At 34.7% G+C, this 26,153-nt stretch overlaps 1 protein-coding gene across 2 annotated transcripts; it reads left to right on the top strand.

Annotated features, from left to right (window-relative positions):
- The first annotated feature begins 11,597 nt into the window (after positions 1-11,597).
- LOC132307493 (NAD-dependent protein deacetylase SRT1-like) lies at positions 11,598-25,906 on the top strand. Of its 2 annotated transcripts, XM_059805278.1 has the most exons (14): positions 11,598-11,793; positions 14,725-14,754; positions 14,867-14,959; positions 15,101-15,220; positions 15,823-15,923; positions 16,077-16,185; positions 17,091-17,170; positions 19,385-19,463; positions 20,835-20,888; positions 21,273-21,372; positions 23,243-23,325; positions 23,612-23,679; positions 24,539-24,638; positions 25,130-25,906. In XM_059805278.1, the coding sequence occupies exons 1-14, from the start codon at positions 11,695-11,697 to the stop codon at positions 25,457-25,459; spliced, it is 1,446 nt and encodes a 481-aa protein (XP_059661261.1). In that variant the 5' UTR covers positions 11,598-11,694; the 3' UTR covers positions 25,460-25,906. The 2 variants fall into 2 exon arrangements, with proteins under 2 accessions (XP_059661261.1, XP_059661263.1); XM_059805280.1 differs by lacking the exons at positions 21,273-21,372; positions 23,612-23,679.
- Positions 25,907-26,153: the final 247 nt, after the last annotated feature.

The raw sequence follows: 26,153 nt of genomic DNA on the forward strand, positions 1-26,153 counted from the left end.
TCTTAATCATTTTTGCTTGCACTCTCATGGTGACAATGGTAGTGAGATCATGGAATGGTTTTATTGGCATAAAGTTGGAGAGTCTTGATAATCCATGGCTTGGGTTCTCCCTTTGATGGTCTATGCTTGATTTCTAGCTTTATGTGCTTTCATCATTTAATTTAGGGCTTGATAATCCTTGACTTAGTAAGTATAGGCTACACCTTAGTTTAGGTAGTTGAACATGTGGACCTTTGATGATTTATTCTTGCCTTTTAATTTAATAAACCTCTTGAAGATATTATAGCAACCGAATGATGTTATATATCATGACCATTTTATATGTTGTTTTCCCCCAAATTAGTCCTAATCTAGCATGTGTATAGGGATGAGGTGGATTCACTTCCCTAGTCCTCTCTACTTGTATTTCATTTCTTCAACTTCTTGCAAGCTTTTGTTTTATGAAATTTAAATTCTTAGCTCTTAAGTGACAACAACAAAACAAACTCTCTACCATCTTCATCAAACTAAAAGTGAATATAGCAACCTTATTTGCTATAAACTAGCAGTCCCAGTGGTTCGACCTACCCGACCAATAGCCCTATTTTACAATGATTTGTGCTATTGCAAAGGGTTGATTATTATTGTGATAGTCGACGACCAATCAGTACTTAAATGCCCTTATGCCTTATTGCAATGCCAAACAAGCCCCCAAAATATCTTTATACATATAAACACACACACACACACACACACACACATATATATATATTATATATTTAATATGCCAATTAGTAAACATTGAGGAAAAATCGAGAAAAGATTCCCAAGCACAAAAGTCGTCCCGACTCCGAAAAATTCTAAAACCGATCATGTAAAATCTAACATGTAGAAAATAATAAAAATGCCTTCCCAAAACTCCCGAGCTCATAAAAATGTCCCAAACGACCCTCGAGACCCATGTGACACACAAAACGAGGTACAAAAAATAAATATGGAAAATTTATGAAAAATCCAAAAAAATCCGGGACATTACATTACATTAATTTCGTAAGAAGGAATTTATCTACTCATGGAGAAGGTATAAAATCTTCAATGGTGTGATGAATGCCATCTCCATGGATTGCAAATCTAATCGGAATCACCTTCTTTGAGCTTTAACAATGGAAGATTGCTCCAAGCCGCCAAGTTTTCTCTTTTATGTTCTCCCCCTTCAATAGGCATTAATTATGATCTATATTGGCCAATAATAGGCCTCAAACTTGTGCTTTAACTTTTGGAGACAATCTCGCCCAATTAAAATTGAAAAAGAGCAAAAATTAGGAAATCTAAACAAGCATTGAAAGTCCGAACTTAGGCCCTATAAGTTCGAACTTAGCCTTTGGAAGTTTGAACTTCCAAGGCTGAAATTTTAATGCATTCTGTTTTGTTAGAAGTTCGAACTTCTATGCTGAAAAAAGTTGATTTTAGTCCGTTTAAGCTCTAACTCGATCCCAATCAAGCCGGTACCTCCCTTAATCCTTGGAAACATCACCAAAGCCCTGCAATAGGTAGAATTAACCGATTTTTGAAGGTGAACACCTGAAAATACCCAAAGTTAAGAAAATGGTATAGTACTAAGGTATAAGCATTACTAAAGAACCATTATATGCAATTTTAAGGGCTCGAATATGCAACATTCAGCGTTTATCACACCCCAAACTTATATATTGCTAGTCCCTTAGCAATACAAAACAAAAACTAAAAAATAAAAATAAAATAACTAATTACATCTTCTTTCATGGAATCACAGTTGCATTTAGCGTATGCAACAAGCCTTTAAACCCCAAGGTTACCCCTATTGGACGAGTTCTAGTTTCGTTTGAGATTATACCCACAAACATCCCAAAATTTGTGCACCAATTTTGCACTTAGCTCATCTATCACCTGTTTAGCATAGTAAGATATCACAACAATCATTGAATAAATAGCAACAAATATATAGAGTGTGACCTTCCAGAAATAACTTCAAACTTTCATACATCAAGTGCTATAATAATGATCCCCACACAAGGTTCTAATCAACAAATCAGATAATAATCAACTCTAGCATCCTTAGTAGTGAACCAACAACCACTTATGTGACTTACTATCCACTCTCATATACATTCCACAACATCCATCAAGTCATTTGCAAACCTTTTCAAATTTTGACTTTTATGACACATAGAATATTTTTTACACTTGTATGCATTTTTTTCCCTTTTTTTTCATTATTTTCTTTCATTGTAAGAGCATTGTGCAATGTATAGATTCATTAAGCTCTCTAGAAGACCCGTGTAGCAAGCTTTAGGTCAATGACTCCCAAACTAGATGGTCTTAGGGCTAGCTCTAGGTGTAAAGACACCCCAAATGACTTAATCACTTGAGTCAACTAAGCTACAAATCTAAACTACTCTTAAACTTCATCCTATACCTTCCACTTTTGATGTGAATCCACAAGAGCCCCAGTTACTCTGCGAAAAGTGACCTAACATCGCATACATACATATCATTATGCCATAGTCCTAAAATTTTTGAAGTTTACCAACTCATCTCAGTCAAATACAAAATGTATAAAGATGTCAAATTTATACCCCACAAATAATTTAAAAATATGTATTGCATATAGTGGCCCACATCATTGATTTCGTTGACTTTCTTATATTTTTTTACTTCACTTTGCACACTTTGCATATAAGCACATTTACATCACCAACAGGCCAGTGGTCTAGCGGTACCAACCCCTACTTCTCAAAGAAAGGTTAGGGGTTCGATCCTCAGTGGAGGTACGTGTATGTGAGTACCAACTAAAAAAAAAAAAAAAAGCTTTTATAAAATACCAAACTAGCTTCACATGCATAAAATCATTGCTAAAACCACATGCTCTCAACTCTTTACCATTTAAGCTTAGAAACTATAATTTTTTTAAAAATATATACAAATAAAAAATCCAAGCTATTAGACGAACCTAGTCACTAAGTTACTTAAACATGCCTTTTCCTCCCTTTTCGATCGTCTTTGTATTGGATTTTAAGACCAAAGATATTTTTATAATTTTGTAGAAATTTTTATATTATTATTAAAATTATTAAAAAATATACATGCAAAACTAAAATAACAAAAAAAGGTTGAGTCAAGGTAGACATGGTAAGAGGGAAGGAGAGTTGATTTCTCTTTCTTGAATGATCTAAAACTTTAGTGGGGCGAGTATATATATTGAAGTATTATTAATAGCTTATTTACCTTAAAAAAAAAAAAGTATTATTAATAATTTAGTGAGGGCAATCTTAGAATATTACTAAAAAGTTTAGGCTTATAATGAAAATAAAAAAATTCCAATGGGGCATCCGCCCCCACAGGGTCTGAGCTAGGTCCGTGCCTTGTGATGGTCGTGGCTGTAATTGCGAAATTGAGGTCCGAAGACTCTGCAATGATGGCGTAGTTCTCGATTCTGGTGGTTGAGGCATCCAAGGGTGATGGAGCCACCAATGGAGTTGTGATTGCGAACCAAGAAGCTGTGACCACGAACGAAAAGCGAGAACCGAGGAACTAAATTACGAACTGAAAGCGAGAACCCAGGTCATCCCAGGGGCTATGATGGAGTTGCGATTGAAAATAAAGTAGAACGTCCTGCAACAACGAAGATGCGGTGGTGCAATTTTGATGCCGGTGGCTGTGGTGGTTCGCATTTTGCAGTGAAGAAGACGATGATTTACAGCCTAGAAGAGAAAATGAAGAGGGAGAGTTCGCATATTATTCCGACGTCTTGCGCATCTACGCTATAATTATAAGGTTATCCTTTATTAACATAACATCTTCATCAAATTAGTTTTGTTGTTAAAGTTTCATGGACCATGGTACATCATGAGCCCGTCACTTGGTTGTACTGTATTGAGCTTGTCACTTGACATAGGACTAAAGCACAACAATTTCTCATAGAACTTCACTGAACACAAAATTTTGGCAAGACTAGTTGATTCAAAAGGAAGTAATGAAGCTTCATATTGGCGGACTAAAATTAATCTCTCTGACCTCTTTATTTCCTTGAGATAAGGCAAGTCCACACAATTATCAATTAACAACTCCACAACCTGATCGAACAATGGAAAAACCACATTAATTCATAAACATTTTACAAATTGCATTAAAATAAAGCAAAAGTAATGGTTTAATTGCATCTTTAGATGCAAAGGAGTGATCCTCTCCTTCCATTGGACATGGATCAGCTGGCTGTCAATATTTATGAGCCTAATCCACTGTTTCAGTATGTCCACTTTGCAGTGCCAAATGCAAAGATTTCAACAGCAAAACGGCACACGCCGCTATATGAAGAGGAGTATCAACAAATGGGATTATCAATTTCCTCCAATATGTACGGATTCTCCTGAAACATTGAAATTGAAATTGGAGTTGAAGGTCCTCCTACACGCAACATCAATAAATTATCCACATTTCATGTACTTGATTAAAACCAATTTGTTCAACTTGACAGATACATAAACATTAGTTACCAAAAAGTGATAGTGTCCCAAATTTTTTTAACTGCTTTGTCACTGATTTGCAAAAACTAGATGGATGGATGATAGTCATTTTTCATTCACTACGGATAAATTAAGCAAATCCATTGTAAAGCAAAAATTAAATCAAATCCAATTTTTATTTTTCCCTTTATTTGATTGTTGAACATTAAGAGGAAATGACTGAAAAAATAAAGTTTTGAATGGATCTTATTATCTTTGTTGGTAAGATTTTTGGGGAAAAAAGGATAAAAATTGAATTCAATTAAGCATATTAAATAGCAGTCAATTGAGTGTAGGTTCTCATTTTCTCAATACCGAAAAAAAAAAGAGACTCAAATTCACCAATTCTCATTCTTTTGCTCTCTCAAAACACTTCCTAAGCAACCAAACAAGCCTAATTAGCCAAACCAAAAACAAAAATCAGCACCATGAAAGATCATTAGATGATAAAATCAACAGCATAATCATGGACAGTAATATCTTATATGATAACTAGTAAGGGAAATATATATAGGACTATAACAATCACAAAACAGGAATGGTGGCATATGAAGCTCAAAACAATGAGTATCATCAGCAGATACAAAGATGACAAATCATATATAATCATATAATATAATTAACTAGTTTTGAAATAGAAAACAAGACCCGAAATGTGTAATAAATCAGAATAACAATCGATGTGATTTGATAACTTAAACCCTGGAATTGAGAAGTCGATTGTAGGGAGAGTTAATAAAATTGCAATTATAAAAATAAAAAAATAAAAAAACAACAACATATCCCCCATGAACCAAACCCTAAAAAAAATGTGAATATTGAACAGGTTTGGGAAAAAAACATATAGGAAAACAAATTCCTCAAGTCGATCTCAACTTGAACATAGTGGATTCTGCTCTCAAGATTCAACATTAACTAAATAAGTACAAGTCCGAACTTAATTTGATGGAAAAAAATTTAATTAAATTTTAAAGCCCCAAATTCAAACGCTAATTAAAAAAAATTCCCAAAATTGAACACACTATAATTCTGGAATTAGCCAAACAAGTACAAGCCCCCTGTTAATTTCATGAGAAAACTGATGTAAGATAGTTTTAGTAGTCTTTTAGTAGTTTTTTATTATTATTATTTTCATTATTATTTTTCATTTTAGATTTTTAATTTCCTTGTACAATTAATTTCTTTATATTTTTAGTTTACTTAAGCAATTAGTTTCTTTTTGCTATTAATTTCCTTTACAGTTTTAGGGTTTTATTTTATTATAAATATATTCAATCAATTTTATAAATATATTATCAGATTCCTTTGTGAATTATCTTCTAATGTATGGATTCAAACGACACCACCTTGTGGATTCAAGGTAACCCTCGTTGCATGTGAACTAGGGGTGGCAATTCATCTTCGTGGGTCATGTTCATGTCTTGTCGATGTAAGAGTATACTAAATAGGTAAACCCAAACCTAACTCATTTAATAATAGTATCAAGAATCCTCCACACTAACCCAACCCATTTATTAAACAGGTAAACATGTTAACCCGTTTAATGAGCTGTTTATCAAAATGAGACATTTAATATGTAATCAAATACTAAATAATAGAAAGAAAAAAAAAAATTTGTCATAATTAACCCAAATATTAAAAAATAAATAAAATAAAATAAAAAATAAAATAAAATAAAAAATTCATAAAGCATAGACAAGGTTTATGTTAAAATGACTAAATTATCCATAGTAATTGGATTTAAATGGGTAACATATTACATAGGTCATTTTCACGATTATAACATGTTGAGTTAAATGGGTCATAAACGGGTTACACAGGTTGAACCCCTCAACCCTAACCCAACACGGTTAAGTAAACGGGTTAATCGTGTCGACCCTTTTATGATCCAAACCCAAACCATTTTAACTCGTGTCGTGTTTGTGTCGTATTATGTCATACTCAATTGGGCTCTAGTTAGTTCATACTCTAATGTCTGTGAATAAGAATGTTAAATATATAAATGAATATTGTATTACATTATAGGCAAACGGTATAATTGGGTCCTATATATAGGAGAAGGTTGAGAGTAATGAATGGTGAACAAGTAACATATAAATGATAATATGGTAAGTATAATCATACATTGTAATGAATAATGTATAAGAAACCTAAGTGGTAGGTAAAGAGGTAAATTTATTCTAATAGCCTCCTTAAACCCAAGGTAAGTATGAACTCAACTTGAGATTGAAGGCAAGATCATGAAAGCAGCATGACGGAAATTGAGGGTTGTACTAGAGAGCAATTGTATAGATCATCGAGGGGAATGGGGTTAAAGTCGAAAGCTAATGAGTCATCTTAATGGAAACCCAATCTAGCTGACTGGAGATCCCAAGATCTAGGTTCAAAGGGACAACAGAAGTACTGGGAAGATATAAAATCTTCTACCCATTTCTATTATGAAACAGTGTTACCTATAGCGAGGATTATAATAAGTTACGCTTTTAATAACTTTTATGCCTTGAAATTTCAAGTGAGGTATGGTAGGATACTTTTAATAAGAAGTTACCTATATGAGTGTGAAGTGGGCCATTTCTATGGGAGCTATAAAGGCTAAGTTTTCTGGAGCACTCATGAATACCAGGAGTTGTTCAGGACCAAAACGAACACAACAATGAGAATCAACTTTGTGAGGAAGGGAACTGTGTGTTTGCTATTATCTTGGTTTACATCAACGACTAAACTATTCAAGACATCACGGCCAGTAAATTCAATAATAATACACTAGGGAAGGTTCAAGGCCAAAACCTATCTATCCTAATGGAGTAACTTTATGTATATACTTTCTATAGTGTCTGCATTATCATTTGCATTTTAGCAGCCAATTTCTATTCATGTAGGGAATTGTTAGAAATTTGATGTAAATGGAACTTGTTAATCAAGGAGTCTGAAACTGGAGTGGTGCCACCATATCTTTTGCGACACAAATAACCCATAAATCTGGTTATTCATGTAGAGTGTTTTTGTAAAAAAGAGTTTTCAAATTACAACGACTTCTTGACACATGATTAAATTGTAGTAATGACAACATGGTTGAGAATGAGTTGGAAAGTAAGGATAGCATGATTGAGACTTAAGAGTCACGTTGAATTGTGACCATATTTGTGAGTTTGGGTTACAAACGTTGACAGAATATAACGTTGTTAACTGTTGGCAATTGGTTAAATTGTTGAGTTTATGAATTATGTATATTCAAACCAACAATTGCATTGTTTCTTAACAGACACACCCATACACCAAGAGGCATCTCAAACAGACACACCCATACACCAAGAGGCACCTCCAAGTCTATAAATAACCCACTGGGCGCCATAATTCAATCGTTCATTCATTTTCTTCTCTCTCCCTCTCTAGACTTGAATCCAACCCAAGTGGGTTCAAGCCATAGGTTAAGTGGTCCGAGCCACTTAGACCCAAGAACAATACGACTGAGCCATATTAAAATTGGTCCGAGTCATTTGGTTCAGATTGCACCCAATTCATTATTTATATAGTATAGATGCATTTTTTAGTCAAAGAAAGTATTACACAGAGGAGGTTCGCAATATCTACGAGTACGAAGTGCTACTACTGGTGGATGTATACCATTGAATCATGTGAGACAAACGCCGTTAAGTCCGTCAGTACCATGCGGGGCGTAAATTGTCTTAAGGACGTAGTATCCAATATTAGCCTCGGTCCCGAATCTTTATTTATTATTATTATTTTATTACTTTAATTTGCATGTTTAATTAAATATCGAGTTGAATATTTAATTATTTATTTTTAAACATATTATTAATTATCTCATGATATATTAATATAAAATTAATTATATCTTAAATGTCTTTTAAAGCATATAGATTCCAACATATTGTTCAAAAGATAAGGAAACAAAGGGTGTATAAGGAAACAAAGGGTGTATAATAGGGTCACATAATCAATCAATGTTTTCACCAACCAACCAAAAAAATTAAGAAATATGTGACATAAGCAATATAGAGATAAAATCTAGTTCCTGCTAATCAATAATAATACAGTAATGAAGAAATTGAATCCATCATAATTTGCATGGTTACTAGGGTTGGCCATTCATTTATATGGATTCAATTTCTACGTTACTGTATTATTGTTGCCTATTTATTTATCAAAATAGTTTGTAACAAGTTCTTGCTGCCTTAATGGTCAAGATGGGTCAATAACAATTTTTAGTCATGTTAGCAATTTGAAAAATATAATTGTCAATTTTGGCCTTGTAGAATTGTTTTATTCAATTAAAAAAATTCAGATTTTATGAGAAAAAAATTGCATAATTTGTAAATGAGTTTGACCGAAAGTGCATGATAGAAGTTAAATATACTTTTTCAGACATAGAAGGGAAGGTCATATAATTGGGGATGGCAAAATATTTTGTCCTGTCGTCAATACTCGTCCTGTTTAGAATGGTTACGGAGTGGTTAATGGTTATGGGACACGGATGGGCAGGGACAGAGAGAAGGGGGGCTGGCGAGGGCCATGGCCCATGACACCCCCTAATTTTTGGTATAGGTAAGAATAAAATCCCTTAAGAAATTTTTTTTTGTTTCTTTAATTAGCATTTAACAAAAGATAGTTTAAAATTCTTGCATCTTCATTTATGTATAATCTAAAAGAAAGTGATTTAATTGACGACCATAGAATTCTGATAAAACTGGTTCATATAAAATTTTAATGTAGTTATCTTAAAATTTCAACTCAAACACCGTTCTTTCCATAATGTAACTATCTTAAAATCCTTCCAACTCAAGCACGATTATTTCCATAACTTTATTATCCTAGAATTCCATCTCATATTGTGATTTTTTCCATCACTTTTTTCTCTTTTTATTTATTTTTATTGGAATACTTCTATAAGAATTCTATAAGAAATTAATTTTTACAAAATCTAGAACAAAAATTTCATTTGAAGTTTTGAATATCAACAAAAATCGATGATTTAAGAATCTAAATTCTTATTTTATTAATTTGTTTGTGTTTTTATTTATTTATTTATTTTTTTTATTTTTTATTTTTTATCATTATTATTGTTTTGTTAAATTTTCAATTGTTACTTTTTTTTTAAAAAAAAAAAGTTATTTTTGTTTTTTTTTTCTTTTCGGTAAATAAAGAGAGTTATTTAATTGAATTTTTTTTTATAATTTTGGCATAAATCTTATTTGTGTTTTGTTCAGAAAGTTTGATAAAAAAATTTCTTTAAATAACTAGTTTTTTTATTTATTTAAATCAATTGGGAAAAGTTTATATAGATATATTTTTGTATGAATATAACAAATAGTAAAATATTTTTGCCTACGTAATATATATATATATTTTCAAAAGTTCTAGCTAGATAATGTTGTTTTTTCAAAAGTTCTAGCTAGATAATGTTGTTTATAATTTTGGCCCCCCAACCTCGATCCTGGCTCTGCCCTTGCGGATGGGGGTTAAGATTGAAAACCTGCATGATTATGAGGCGAGAATAGAGAAATGTCACCTATCTTACTCCGATAATACATTACAATTGTGTCCTTATATTCAATAATATTAGGTACCATATATTAAGCAAATGTTAGTTTATTCTATTTCAATCACTAAATATTCATTTGTATTATTTAATTTGAATTTGTTTATGTATTATTTTAATGTTCTTCAGTAATATTAAGTCTTAAGTTTTAATTGAGAAGTTGAATCTTGTTTTTATTTGCATAAGACAAAATAAATTATTAATATAGTTGAAAATACTTTATTTTTATTATTTATTTTAGTTAGATTTCTAATACAATTTGAAAAGAATTATATAAAATCCGTCACCCTTCACCCATATATTAAACTATTTTGGATGAGAATGTGGTAGTTATTCTAAATGGGGACGGTGTTCCCCGTGCCTACATATAATGCATATGACAGAACTAGAAATAAGATGTCCTCCTGTGGCTCCATTCGGTTAGATAGAAATAGCAAAAAAAGAAAAAAAAAATAGATAATGAAAAGAAAAGTGAAGAGAATGAAAATAAAATTGATTTTTTTTTTTAGCATGTATTTAGTTAGGATGAAAATATCATATTATAATTTAGATACCTAAATTGTCCTTATTTTATAAAAATAGTAAAATAATAAAATTAATAGTAGAATAATAAAAAAATTAATTAGTTGCGATGTATATAAAAATAATGATTGAGTTTTCAATTAATTTAGACCTTACAAATTACTATTCTACCACATGGTATGACATTGTCCGCTTTGTGCCTAAGCCTGCACGGTTTTACTCTTCGACTTTACCCCAAAAGAGGTCATATCAATTGAAGTGACACACCTACTTATAAGCACTTTACATTTTCCTTATCCAGGCGACCAGTGTGGTAGCCTGCCAGTGCTTCGCACCACGGCACACCCACCCACAAGGTCACCACAATCACCCCTTTTGGGACCCAACGTCCTCATTGGTCACACTTCGGGCTGGGTCAGGCTCTGATACCTATGATATTGTTCACTTTAGGCTGAGCACGTACAATTTTACTCTTATGTTTTACCCCAAAAGGACTCATACTAATTGGAGTGACACACTTATATATAAGCACTTCACATTTTCCTTATCTAGATGATATGGGATTGTGTACCCATAACTCGTTCAGTGTGGTAGCTTGTCAATGCCTTACAACCGTCCAAGACACATCTGTCCACAAGATCGCCACACAAACACTACCAATAATAGAATTGTTGTTAGACTACAATTTTAGATCTTTGAAACAAAATATATATATATATATATATATATATATATATTGTTAGTCTCCGTATGTGAATAAGGTAGCTGGATAAAATATCACTGAGTTGTTAGGTAAAATAATAAAAATACAATTTTTTGCTTTTCACAACTTTTCATTTCTTATCTAACCAAACTCTAAAATTTCTTTTTCTTTTCTTTCTATATAACCAAACAAAACCTAGGTTCAAAATCTCCATTCATAAAAAAACGAAGGGTATTTGTGTCCTTTGATATGGTATGTACTTTTTTTTTTTCTTCTATATCAATGCCAGTCCCCAGCTCTTTCCTTCCCTCGCCCATCGTTCTCTCTGCCCCCAGCGAAAGAACTTCCAGTGTGTTAAAAAGTGGATTCTTTAATGAAAACCAACCCAAATGTCTCTGGGTTATGCAGAAAAGCTCTCTTACAAAGAAGATGTGGGCAGTGTTGGAATGTCAGAGATTTTCGAACCACCGCTGGTTTTGCAAAAAAAGGTCGGTGGGTGTGCTTTCTTTCTAATTCTTTACCTCTCCTTATCCGAGTGGTATATTTGATTGCCCTTGTTGTTTATCGTTGTTATATTAGTTATTTTAGTCCATGCATACATACCCCGTCTTACAATCGCTATACCCATGAAAAATTAAATTACTTGTGAATATACGCTTAAATTTACCTCTCCTTATCCGAGTGGTATATTTGATTGCCCTTGTTGTTTATCGTTGTTATATTAGTTATTTTAGTCCATGCATACATACCCCGTCTTACAATCGCTATACCCATGAAAAATTAAATTACTTGTGAATATACGCTTAAATTTGAAGAATATTTGGGTGTGTTTTTGAATTGATGGGTTTTGCAATTTTTTTTTTTTTTTGTTCATTCTGTAAAATGATATTTTCATTTGTAAAATGCTAAAAGTTTGATATGCAAGGAAGTTGAAAGTTGGACCTTGAATGTGGGTTGATGATTGTTGCGTTTTTTGTAATCAGTTATTAAGGGTTTCATAAATGTACTTCTTTGGGTACCTCTGTGTATCAAGATGTTAAAATTGGAGGTGAACAGTTTTGGTGGGTGTTAATGGGGACAGGGGATTTATTTATTAATTTATTTTTCATGAATTTGCTCAAGCCCATTGTTATAATTGTAGAGTGAAAGGTATGAATTGCGTTTGGTATATAAGGAAATTCGGATAGTTTAAGAACATTGAGAACAGAGGGTCCTCAATAGTTGCATCATTCAATGTCTGATGTTAGGTCTTTAGTCTTGTTGTTGGCTTGGAGAAAAAAGATGTTTTTTTCTCTGAAAAATTTGCCCAATGTTCTACTACTGATGTAGGATGCTCTAATACCAAAATGATGTATAATATTTTTTATACCGAAAGTCATACTTCATAACTCAATTATAAAATGATTTATCATAATTTTCCCTTATATGTGAATGAATTTGGATAAACAAACAAAGAAAGAAAGCTAGGGTCCTATGGGATAACAAAGAAAGAAAGACAGGGTCCTATGGTATCATTCTTCTTGATCTAGTCTCTTTAGGTTCCCATACAAGGTGTTTTTTCTTTCTGTTTTATCTGGGCAGGCATGTGGCATCTTGCTACGAAAGGACCTTCTTTGAGATGTCACCATGTCAGACCTTTTGAGAATGAAGAAGTCACATTCCATGATCTAGAAAAAATTGAAAAGGCCAGGCATTCAAACCTAGATTCTTGGGCAACCACACTCAAGAAAATATGCATCACATTCTATAAGTAAAGGTTTCTGTAAAACTTTTTCGTTCACTTCATGCACAATAGAAATTCCAACTTCATATATACAAAACCTAAAGAGTTTATCTAAGTAGCTTAATTTGGAGTTGGTAATAAGTAGGTGAGAAGTAGCAATTGATTCGGTAGGTGACAAGAAGGTGAAAGGCTTTGGGGTTATCAATACTAATGTAGAAAAGTGAATTAAAATAATGTCTCCATGGCTATCAAAATTACAAAAGGTACCCTTATGTCCATTAAATTAAAGTTTTGATGCTAACAAAGCTCTTATAATTTGTTATGCATTTGATCCATTACTAGCATCTGCGCGTAATAGATTTTCTTCAATGTAATATCATCAAGTGTCATGGCTACGGTGATGTCATTATTATAACGGCATATTTATTATGGAGAGACATTAGGGTATACTTTGATGGTTTTTCTCTGAGTCACTATTTTCTCACATAATGTGGTCATACTTTCTGGAATGCATTGTTATTCATTGTGGTACTTTCAGGCCTTCTCATAATGCTCTTTCTATTTATATTTTGGTTAGGGTTGGTGGGTATAGAGTTGTCCCATTGGCTTACAGTTAGGCGATACTATAATAGCTCTTACATTGAAGAGAAAAGTATATACGTTGTTGAAGGATTTATATATTTAAGTTACACCCTTTCTAATAGCTTAAGCTTTTGGAGTAGATGGATGTTAACATGGTATCAGAGATATTGGAGAATATTATTATAGGAACCGTTAAATTACTCCTTGACAAAGTAATTCAATATTCTGTCAACGAGTAATTTAAGGGTTCCTATAATAATATTTTCCAACAAGAGTCAAAGGTCTCGAGTTCAAACCTCACTGTCACCCTAATTAAAAAATTGAAAAACACCTGTTGGAACCAAAAGAAGGCCACACGTGAGGGGGCATATTGAAGGATTTATTTATTTAAGTTACACCCTCTCTAACAGCTTAAGCTTTTGGAGTAGATGGTTGTTAACATGAAGATGTCTAACATATGTTATCTTAAGGGAGAGATGCAATTTTTGTTAGGATTTTTTTTTTTTGGCCTTTATTTACTACAACTATAGGATACCACTTTCTTAATTATAAAGTAGTTTTTGCTGTATACGATATCAGGACTAGTCCAATGCATGAGGCTCCGGCCGCTGTAGGGTTTGGGGAGAGACGGAGGGTTAGTTGTATGGAGCCTTACCTTTGCATGTGGAGAGGATGTTGTCCATTTTGAACCCGTGACCTCCAGGTCATAGTGGAGAGCAACCTTACCGTCATGCCAAGTTCAACCTTACCGTCTTTGTTTCATATCCAATTTCATGTCCTAGTTTCTTGATTTTTTTAGTATCATTGTCCCCACATCAATATCTGTACTTTGGAGCTAATTATGATGTATGGTTTATCTAGTGAATCATTATTCATGCTTAAATAGCAGTATTGTAAGTTTTACCATGAATTACTTGTGCGAGGAAATGCTGGTCAAGGCCGCATGGGCCTGATACTTAAGTAGTGTCACTAGTCACTGTTACACAAATTTAACATGTCTGTTAAATAATCTGTTTCTTATTCTTTTCAATGTTCAGGTTTGTCTTTTGACAATGAAGTTCTACGATCTTAAAATAATTGTGCTTACATCCTATGTTTCAATGTGCAATGGCAGATTGAAAATCTTGCGCTGATGATTCAAAAGGTGGAGGAGTTTCGAAGGCTCAATTATCTTGTTGAATATTTATGTTATTTTGAAGCCATGTGGGGATAAATTATCATTTAAACACATCAAACTTATTTGCATGTATTTGCAGAGTAAGCATCTAGTGGCATTTACAGGTGCAGGAATATCAACTTCTTGTGGGATACCTGATTTTCGAGGTCCCAAAGGAGTTTGGACACTTCAGGTGAGAACCATTAGAATTTCAATAACTGAAGAAGTTGATCTACAAGCTTGCTTCTGTCCTTGCCTCCCTTTCCATTCGCTTATTGTATATACACAAGTGTTAGAATGGTGGTTCATGAAATCATTTTATGTTGGTTTGTAGCAAGAAGGCAAAGGTCTGCCTGAAGCATCCTTGCCATTTCATCGTGCAATGCCGGGTGTAACACATATGGCTTTGGTTGAACTGGAGAAGGCTGGCATCTTGAAGTTTGTTATCAGCCAGGTTAGTTTCTCTTGTATTGTCATGAAGGCATCATACCATTGTTGAGGTTTGTCATATGTTTTCAACCATAGGAACTCTTGGAGCTTGAGTATAGTTGTTTGAGGTCTTATTATTGATCATTGCGTGAGCCGCATATGTGATATGTTATTTAATTGCCAATATAATAGACACAGAGCATGTCATTGTTATAATTTGCATAGGTGACTGCATGTTATTCAAGTATTGATGGGAGATGCTTCTAGTTACTTTTTTTTTATTGTTTATGTAAAAGTTGGCCCTCAAAGAGATTTGTTGCATATTGATCTTATCTATTTACTCCTGAACACAATCATTTGCCAACCATGTGCGCTGGGTAAGTCCATGATTTGAGACCTCTGGTTATTGAGCCATTGCATCAGCCACCTTAATTGTGCATCTCACAAAGCTGAGATTGGACAAAAGTTAGCAGGAGGTTTGACATTTTGTTGATCAAAATTTTCCCTGCCCTTTTACTTTCTCCTATTAATTCTCGTGTTCATCCAAATGCACCTTCATATAGTGTCTGTTAAGTATTTATATCTATCTGAGTTTCTGATTAATTATTGAAAACTTCTATTTTTCAGAATGTGGATAGTCTTCATCTCCGCTCTGGGATACCAAGGGAAAAACTTGCGGAGTTGCATGGGAATTCTTTCAGAGAAATTTGCCCATCATGTGGAGTAGAGTAAGAGTTAAACTTCAGATGATCTTACTCACGATCTCTTTCAAGTGAAATATTTGCTTTTACAAACTATAACATGTTGCAAAAGATATTATGTTATATGCTTTTGGACCTTTCTTGATATTGTTCAACTAAACTAGAACTTGTTTTTTGAAGGTATTTGCGTGATTTTGAGGTGGAGACTATTGGGATGAAGGAGACATCAAGGCGTTGTTCTGATTTAAAGTGTGCAGTGAAACTTAAGGATACCGTTCTTGATTGGGAGGTAACTGTTATTCTTGCTATCCTTGGTTGCATTGTTTTGGACAATAGAGAAATATACTTTCTTACATGATCCGAGTTATGGGTATTACTGAGAGAAATTATTGTTCTGTGTAGACTATTACTGAGAGGTTACTACTTTAGAGCTGGTATTCTGTTAATTTATTATCTCATTCATGGCATATGCTTTTCTGCATTCAATTTACTGGATGATAAATAAAGGAGTAAGTACTTAAAGGACTAAAACATTCTCCTAGGTGCAAATTTCTTATTATTGCATATTGCGAGTAGCCCGTTCAAATATCTGTGGATGTTTGTGTACTATGGCTGATATTTACACTATAAAATTTCTAGTAATTATAATGCTACTTCATCAAGTGGTGAGAGTTTTGCTGGATGTGGAGAAAAAGTTCATTTTCTGGTCCCACAGACTTCCATTAATAACTAATGAATAATTTATAGATTACCTTCTTTGGAGTATTATAGTGGGGATATATAATATAAAGTCAGATGATTATTGGCATAGTAATGGCCAATCTAAAATATATTTTAAAGTGAATAGCAGTTCCTTATACTTTCTAAGAACTGTTGGATCATTGCAAAGAACTTATATCTAACCGAACTTCTCAATGAACAATTGGAATGATTTAGCATTGGTTAAAGGTGCAAATGCACTAACAAGGTTAGATAGGAAGCAGTATTTGATGATTTAACAAAAGAGATCTTTGGTGGGGAAACAGTTCAGTCAGTACTGGTGACTATTGAGTATTGGATGATTTCTTTTCAGCTATGTGAGAGAAAGACCATATGGTCTGGAAACTAATGAGAACTTATAAGATGGAATGGCCTTTTTTGTCCTTTTGAAGTTTAAGTTACCTGATAAATGTGCTTAACCTTTTTCTATTGTAGGATGCATTGCCCCCCAAGGAGATGAATGCGGCTGAAAAACATTGTCGAATGGCTGATCTTGTATTATGTTTAGGGACTAGGTAGGTCTAAAGAATTATTCATGTCACTATCCATATTATTGCTGTTGATTCTGTCATTTATTAGTTTAGCCTAATTATTATTGTTTGCTTAAAATCAACACTGCCCTCTCAATATAATTCCAATGCTACAGTGTTCAGTATGACATCTGATTAACCATTTTGTTCTCTGTTGTGCTTATCTTAAATTATTTGGGGTCATGCTTGAGGGTTTTTGATGTTATACATTATTTATAGTTATTTTACTTTAAGTTCTTTGTTCTTACTCACTTGCTTTACTGGCATAATTGTTTTTATGTGGGAATTGGTAGAGAAAAGAACTTTGACTGCTATTGAATTGCATCAAAAGTGAACAAGCTCACTGATCACCCTCATAAAGAATTCGATACAGTAGTTGGCAAGCCATATCTGTTGGCTCTTTAGTTTTTGTTAGAGGATATAAATATTGAATTTGCACCATCTCTAACAATTTAAGCTTTTAGAGTAGATGGTAGTTAACATGGCATTAGAGTAAAAGGTCTCAAGTTCAAACCTCGTTGTAATAATTAAAGTTAAAATACGTGTTGGACCAAAAGAAAGCCACACGTGTAACAACCCACTCCACCACATGGTATGATATTGTTCGCTTTAGGTTTGAGCCTGCATGATTTTGCTTTTGGGTTTTTCCCCAAAAGGCCTTGTACCATTTGGAGATAACACCACCACGTATAAGCACTTCACCTTTCCCTTACCTCAGTAATGTGGGATTGTGAAACCTGTAGCTCGCCCAGTGTGGTAGCTCACCCAATCCCTATTCACATCTGTCCATATCACATCCGCCCACATAAGTCGTTACAATCAACCCCCCTTAGGGGGCCAATGTCCCCGTTGGCCACACTTTCAGTTAGGTCAGGTTTTGATACCATTTGTAACGACTTATTCCACCACATGGTATGATATTGTCCGTTTTGGGCTCGAGCTCACACAATTTTGTTCTTAGGTTTAACCCCAAAAGGCCACATACCAATTGGAGTGTACAAATCCTACATATATAGCACTTCCCTTTTCTACACGTACGCGATGTGAGATCGTGCACTCGTAGCTAGCCAGTGCCTCGCACACGCCCACCCCCATGCCCACCCGCCCACAAGGTCGTCACAACCACCACCCTTTAGGGGACCAATGTCCTCGTTGGCCGGCTAGGTCAGACCCTCATACCATTTGTAACGACCCAGTTTACCATATGGTATGATATTGTCTACTTTGGGCCCAAGCCGCATAGTTTTGCTCTTTGGGTTTTACCCCAAAAGGCCTCGTACCATTTGGAGAAGGCTTAGATGCCCTTTTTGGCCTTGTGTAGTTCTCTTGGGCTTCGTTCCCCTTTTGAACGCTTTTATACAATTTTACTTTAAAAAAAAAAAAAAAAAAGGAAAAAAAAGAAAAAAAGAAAAAGTGAGGGGGTCGTGTTAGAGGATATAAATATTAAAGTTAGACCCTCTCTAACAGCTTAAGCTTTTAAACTAGACTAGATGGTGGTTAACAGTTTTGATTAGCCAAGTTGCTCATGGACACTTTTGTCACATTAATGATTAATTTTCAAGTCTGTCTTGTTATGGCTATTATGTTTTTCCATGCTAAACAAAATAAGCAATATAAATAAAATGAGCTTTCAACATCTCGCAACCTTGCTTAATGGAATTGCCTGGCAGGGATTGGCAGTCAATAGAACGAAGAGTTGGTAGTTGAATTGGAGATCCTTGGACTGTGGTTAAGAATTTAAAACTACTCACTGAAGAGTACCCACATGATCTGTATGTGGATTGGGCTATTCTAAATTCTTAAGAACAATAGATTTTATGAAATATGCCAACTTGAAAAGAAAGCATCCATGTAGTGAACCCCCAGTAGTTGGGATTTTCACCTTTTGAGTTGATTGATAGTTTTTTAGTAATAACGATGGAAATTTTAATGAGGAAGTACTTTATTTGTCTTCATAATTTCCCCCCTTTGCAGATTAGATTGTGGTATTAATATTTTTGGTTAACATTTATATATATATAAATATTGATAAGTAAAATTCATTAAAAAGCGCTCAAGAGGGTAGCGCATCCCAAATACAAAATCAAAATCAACAAAGAAGCCCACTATACCTTCACACCATACACAAAATCAACAAAATCCCCCATAGATTTATAGTTCTAACCATGATGAATGACTGTGTTTAGCAATGCTTTGTAGTTTGCAGATCACTCCTGCTTGCAACCTTCCTTTAAAATCTCTCCGTCGAGGTGGGAAGATTGTGATTGTTAATCTTCAGGTATTTCCTTCCTTTTTCTTTATTCTACTTCTGATATAATATTTTTAAGTAATGCATATGCCCATCTAGAGAAAGGGAACTGTTGACCAATTCAAAAATAGTTATTACAATTAATGCCTATTGCAAATAAGGAAATGAATGTTACTCATTAAAAGATTTGGTGAAGTTATAACTTACTACTTAGGTTTACCAATTAAGGATTAGAACTGGTAATGCAGTTTTACTGCAAAAATAACATAGATTTTTTATTAAGAGTATGCATGGATGATGAGTGTATAATTTATTTTTATTAACATTATTTGGAAATTAGTTGAAGAATGACTTGACAATAAGAATGTGATAGGTATTTTGGCATGCTAACTTGAGAACTAATTATATTTTGCCGGTGGGATGTGTTTTGGCTCCAGAGTGTATCTGGGTGGATATTTATAGCTATCCTGTATCGACCCACTCTACCACAAAGTATGATATTGTCCACTTTGGGCCTGAGCCCGCACGGTTTTGCTCTTAGGTTTTATCCTAAAAGACATCATGCTATTTGGAGTGTACCAACCCTACATATTTAATACCCAGGCAATGTGGGATCGTGCACCCGTAGCCTGCCAGTGCCTCGCTCACACCCTCCCTCAAGGTCGCCACAATCCATCCCCTAAGAGGCCCAACGTCCCCTTCGTCACACTTTCGGCTGGGTCGGGCTCTGATACCATTTGTAACGACCCACTCCACCACATGGTATGATATCGCGAGTCTGTACGGTTTTGCTTTTGGGTTTTACCTACCATTTGGAGTGCACCAACCCTACATAAATAGCACCCAGTCGATGTGGGATCGTGCACCCTTAGCCTATCAACATGGTAGCCTGCCAGTGCCTCGCTCACACTTGCCCACGCACACTGGCCGACAAGGTCGCCACACATCCAGTTTTTGAATTTTCAATAGATGTTTTCTTTCTCCTTTCCTTTTTTGTTTTTTAAATGATGATGTGAGGAGCTCTAATCCACTTTTACGTATCAAAAATAAAAATAGAAAATGATGATGTGAGGAGCAAGTATTATTTGACTGTACTGAATTTTTGGGCCGGATAATCTTTTAGGCAAACCATCTGTTTAAATTATATGCAGTTCTCTTTGTTTGTGAAGGATATGAGAGTATCCCTGTGTGCAAACTATCAGTCGATCAAATATGATCCGGGATCTCTTCATATGGTTATTAGTAAGGGCATATTATATTTACGCTGTATGCAATTATACATCTCCTTTGGTGCTTTATCTTCTCTGCCGGTGCCATATCTTCATTTCAGGCACTTTTTTGTTTTGTATGGTTATCTACCATTGACTCAATAGCTGTTTAAAAGTATTATGTTTTTTGCAGCGAACTCCAAAAGACAAGAAAGCAAGTTTGGTGATCCATGGACTTGTTGACAAGGTGCAGTTACTTTATTTTTGAATCGCAAAGAATGTACCTTGGAGAGCTTTTACTGGTTGAAGTATTAATACCACAATCTCTTATTTATAGATAGTACCAATCATTTTACTTCCCATATTACCAGAACCCTCTATTAGGCATAAACAATAAGTATTATAGATAATAGATATTAAGTGGCTTATAGAGAGGTAAGAGTAATCAAGTGCATACCTGATGTAAAGATTAGAGACAGACCTAACCTAGGCATTATTTTGCACAGAGAATTATGTTATCTTTTTCTTAATTCTTATTAAATTTATTGTTTATATATATCAACTAGACTACTGTTAATCATGCAAAACACGCATGTTTCATCTGACTTGGTAATTAACTTGATCTGAGCAGGTAATTTCTGGGGTAATGCACTTTCTAAATCTGCGGATTCCTCCATATGTTCGAGTTGACCTTTTTCAGATCATTTTTACTCAATTCCGCAGCATTTCAAGTAACTTTTCTTTTTAATATTGGCTTCTTTGTCATTGATATTGATCCATATAAAATATCGTTATTGATGTAAATCACTTTATCAGTGGATCCACCTTTCGTAATTAATGCAACAAAGATCAGTGGCTTTTATTGAATCAAATGCATTATATCTTGCCTCTTGTACTACCCTGCTTTAGAATCTAAATTAGCTGACAGGCAAAACATGTGTTGTTCTTTTCAGTAGGTAACACACACACACACACACACCCTCAACCTTCCATTTGGAAGGAGGAAGAAATACCACTTAGGCTAAGCCCTTGGTGGTAGCCCTTTGTGGCATGCAAAACATGTTGATCTAAGTATCTAACTAATTTTTGAATTCTAATTTATCTCTATTGCCATATAATTCCTTCAAATGATTAGTCGCCATGCTTAAGAGGAAGTAGTAAGAACTGCTTTTAGATTCTTTCTCTCTGTGCTTTTATTCAGAAGCATGGTCCCATACCTAAAAGAACAAGTTACTCGTGGGATTTCTTGCACCCACTTAAAAATACCAAAACCACCCAATGCACATCTGATGTGGGACCCAGAGCATGACTACACATCTGCAATTGGCACACCTGGGCAGACTCTTGCCTCTTGCAAAGGGGACTCACATCTCTGTATGGGACCCACAGAACTATTCTCCTGAGCTGCACCGTAGAACCCCGAGTCCAGTTCTGCTACCGATGTCACAAGGTCGGTTTTACACTTGAAAGTAGTCAGTTGTCGTGTTATCTGCTCTAATTTAAGAAACCTAAGACAATTCAGGTTGCACCTGATTGTGACTGTGCGGTCTGGCCTGTGCTCTTGCAGTGCATGTCAAGGTTCAAAGGCTGAGTTGGCTTAGCTCACTCAAGCTAGATCGAAGCCTGTCATTCTAATACCGATGCATTATGCAATAAAATCATGAGTCACCAAAATCTTGCAACATATATTTGCTCCATGGTCATGCCACCACAAGACAACTTAGAATTGTCATGCGATATGGCGATACAACTCGCAAGTCATTAGCTTTTAGCTAGGTCCCTAGAACATAAAAAAACACCAAACTCCTGTACAACTAAAAATATGTAAAGAAATTGAAAAAGAAAAAAAAAAATTATGCTTAAACATACACTTCCTTATTCAATGCTGGGCAACTTTGCAGCAACATTCTTTTTGTTCTTTACTCATCAACATTCTTTTTATTATTGAGTAAAGAATATTTCAGTTCCCACCTGAGCTCATACACAGCAACAAAAAGAATATAATGACATAGAGGAGTATCATGAGGAAAGCAAAATATGGTACTTAAGTTCAAGAGGATCAAAATTTTGTCGAGGGAAGTGAAGATTGGAGTAGGGTTAAGAGTGATCGAACTGGTAAGGATGGTGCAGAGGAGGAGAATGTTGGAGATCATTATACGGGAGTTTATTTTTTTTCTTACTTTGTAACACATATACATCTACGTATATATATGTATGTGTATATATATATATATATATATATCTGGACTGTATTGAGTATTTGTAATCCAACTATTATCTGATAATGTAATAGTCTAGTGTGATGATGCCATCTATTAAACTTTTAGACATTTTCTATTTTGTGCTGGATAATATATTTTTTTCATGGATCTATTTTGTTATTAATTTCAAAATTTTAAAGATATTCTTTTAAAATTTATTTGAGGCTTATGTCCGCAACTGAGTTGTTTCAATGGCCCTCGAGCTAGTGACCTATACTCCAAACACCATGGCGTGCGTGCATGTGACTTCCACTTAACAAAGTGGTTTCCTTGGGTCACATAAATTAGATATTTATGGAATGTCTGCTATCCATATGAAATTCGTTCATTTCACTTGCAGGGAAACAATATGCAAAATGGGCCATCAGAGTCACTAGTGTACATGGAGAGAGAGCGCCATTACCATTTATCAAAACAGTTCAGGTATAACCCTTTTTGTTAATGCTTAATGTCATTTCGAGAGAACCAGTATATAAATGCCTAATATCGTTTATTTTTCGGAAGTTAAATGCCTAATGCCTAATATCATTGGGTAACAATTATCCATGTCATCTGTGGTCATTGCTGAAAAAGGTTGAAAAGGATTTTTTGTCTGTAAACTCTAGGCATTTTCCTGGATGGTCTCATATCAATTTTGTAGTTTCTACCTTGTTCCTCTGCAGTCCCTTATGAATCACGCAGTTAATCTGTCCACTTATTTTATATCCAGGTTTCTTTCCCAGAAAGGCCGGAACTGAAAACAGCTTTATTACATAAAAAACCATTTATGCTAAAAAGGTACACTCATCTGGACAAATTGATGCAATAGAATTCTTTTTTTAATTATTTATTTATTTTTTTATTTTTTTGGTATGGTGGAGGGAGGGACAAAATCTGCAGGAAATAGATTTTCATCGGATTATCATGGCCTTCACACACTTGAGTTGTAAACCATGGACTTCCCCTGTTCCACCACCGTTGTGTACTCTGATTTACATGCAGAGTCAATCACCATCTGACAAGCCCTTGGGGCCTAAATCCTCGTATGGAATTCATTTTCACTTTTTTTCGAGCCATGAACTCTTAGGATTGGCTGCTGGTCATTCCTTGCAGTTTCAAATTTTTGGTCCCGGTTGCCGCCGGACTTGTTTGGAGCATATTTCTCTGCACGGGATTCGGGTTTTGACGCCGTTTCTTTCATTGTTCATTTTTTTTTTTCATTTCAATTCTTTTTCATTCATGGCGTTTTACTGTTTGAGCGCGTCTGCCCAAATTCCACTTTTTTGGACCCTACGGGACCCGTTCGGGGCACTTTTTGAGATTTCTATAAATAGGGGGTCAAGAAAAATTAATCAGATTTTTGTTTCCTTCTTCTCCCATGTTCCAGACCAGCCATGTCAGCCCCTTGGGCTTCCACCCTTAACCGGCATCAAGATCTTAGCTTTCCATCTTTTAAGATGTTCTCTCGATAGCTAGTTATTTCTGGCTGTGCAAAAAATAAAATGAATTTAAAGTTGAAAAAGGGGAGAAATAGTTGCGCCTAAACTTTCATGATAAAAAATTGAATGAGATTTGTGGGAGTGCAGTCTGCAATATCATATGTGCTTTATTATGCTCTTCTAAACTTTAACTCTCGTCATTGTTATTGACACTCCAGGATGCTTAAAACAAGATCATTGAAAATAATCCTGAAGCTTAATTTCAGCGATGGTTGTGGGTGTCAGTCCACCAGCATTGAGTTCCCAGTTAATTTTCTGGTGAGAATCTGGAGCCTTCTATTTACCTCCACGCCCTTCCTTTTCTCTCTTTCAAGGGAAACTGCAAGCTAATACTGAATAACATGTTTTTGTGGCAACTTTGTGAATATTCAACTCTAGAAGGTTCACTGTGGTCTGCTTTACTTTACATAAACAAACAAAATGAAAGCACCTGCCTTAATTCGAATTTATTGAGTTACAAGATCTTATTATTGTCTTCATTGCTACAAACTTATCTCGAAGTCAATATTTCATACCTGATGATATATATTTCATTGGAGCAGTTTGACCTTTTGAATGAATAAAATAACCTAGGTGATGCTAATAATATAGGGTTTTGTGCTTTTCTCATGAAATTTGCACTGCCTTAGTTACTATATATTGCCATCGTATTGGTCTTTTTTCTACCCTTCGAGTGCATCAACTGTCAGTTTGTGTGTGTTAAATAAAGTTGATGACAAATTGATTATTGCCATGTTCATGCTTTGCAGGCACCAACTACAGAAAGCTTCAACCAAGATAAGGATGATGTCATTCAGAAGCTTAGGGACACAGCTGTCCGAGATCAATGCTGTGGACAGTTCTCAGTAGTTGAGAGAAAGATCATTCCATCCACAAGAAAGGAGATTTCTGTTTATGCCATTGCAACGAACATTGTTGGGTACAGTGGTTTTTTTGCTGGCTCTAAGTTATCAGAAGCTGATCTTGAGAGTAAGAGAGAAATAAAAGAAGTAAATCTTGAAAGTAATGGCGACCTGGTGAAGAGGCATGAGGATGTAAATTATACTGAAGTACCCATGAAGAAACTGAAAAGTCTGTAACTAGTATTTTTGCTCTACGTTGGCATAGCTTTGGGGATTATAATCATTAGGAGGGAGAAATGACTTGGATTTTGCAGATGATGTAAATATAGGTAGAAGGTAGAAAGCATATGGATGCAGAGACCAAGTGATTTTGGATGCTAACACGGGTCTTCTCAAATGTGAATATGGAAAGGGAGGGAAGCACAATTGTCATTATCCATTTCCCGTAAATGTGTAGACAATGTTGCTTATCATTTTTGCCAGCGCTTTCAATTGCTTTTTGTTAATCCCCTTGTACATGAAGCCTTGTACACGAATAGCTTGTTGAATTGAATGTGTAGCTTGATGCTATTGCCAACTAATATTATGTGGTTCAACTGATCGCAAAATGGGAAAGCTATGTTCATATTTTACTTGTATTTCAGGTGACATGCGTAAAATTATTGTGTTTATTATTTTGTTTGACACAGCAATCTTTAAAACACTAGCTCTGGGAAATTTTCATATGATACTTGCATGCGGAGGTTTAGTTAGAATATATGGTGAGCAGCATGTTTAGGTTCCTGCTCTTCACAAAGTAGAAGCTAATTTGGAGCATGTAAAACGGTATGCCTTTTCTCTCTCGACAACTGCTAATTGATCACATAGAATCTGTAGGCCAAGAGGTCATGACTCAAACCAATTTTTAAAGTTAATTGTAGACTCAACAACC

The sequence above is a fragment of the Cornus florida genome, unplaced genomic scaffold (genome assembly GCF_030987335.1).
Source record: "Cornus florida cultivar Cherokee Brave unplaced genomic scaffold, ASM3098733v1 CherokeeBrave_3.0.0_Hap2_Chr05, whole genome shotgun sequence".
NCBI lineage: Eukaryota > Viridiplantae > Streptophyta > Magnoliopsida > Cornales > Cornaceae > Cornus > Cornus florida.

Bases quoted from the DNA above. Each gene is read 5' to 3' on its own strand.
- LOC132307493 (XM_059805278.1), top strand. From the start codon at position 11,695: ATGTCTCTGGGTTATGCAGAAAAGCTCTCTTACAAAGAAGATGTGGGC. The intron at 20,889-21,272 runs GTGCAGTTACTT...TGATCTGAGCAG, and splicing joins TCCATGGACTTGTTGACAAG to GTAATTTCTGGGGTAATGCA. The intron at 24,639-25,129 runs GTGAGAATCTGG...CATGCTTTGCAG, and splicing joins AGTTCCCAGTTAATTTTCTG to GCACCAACTACAGAAAGCTT.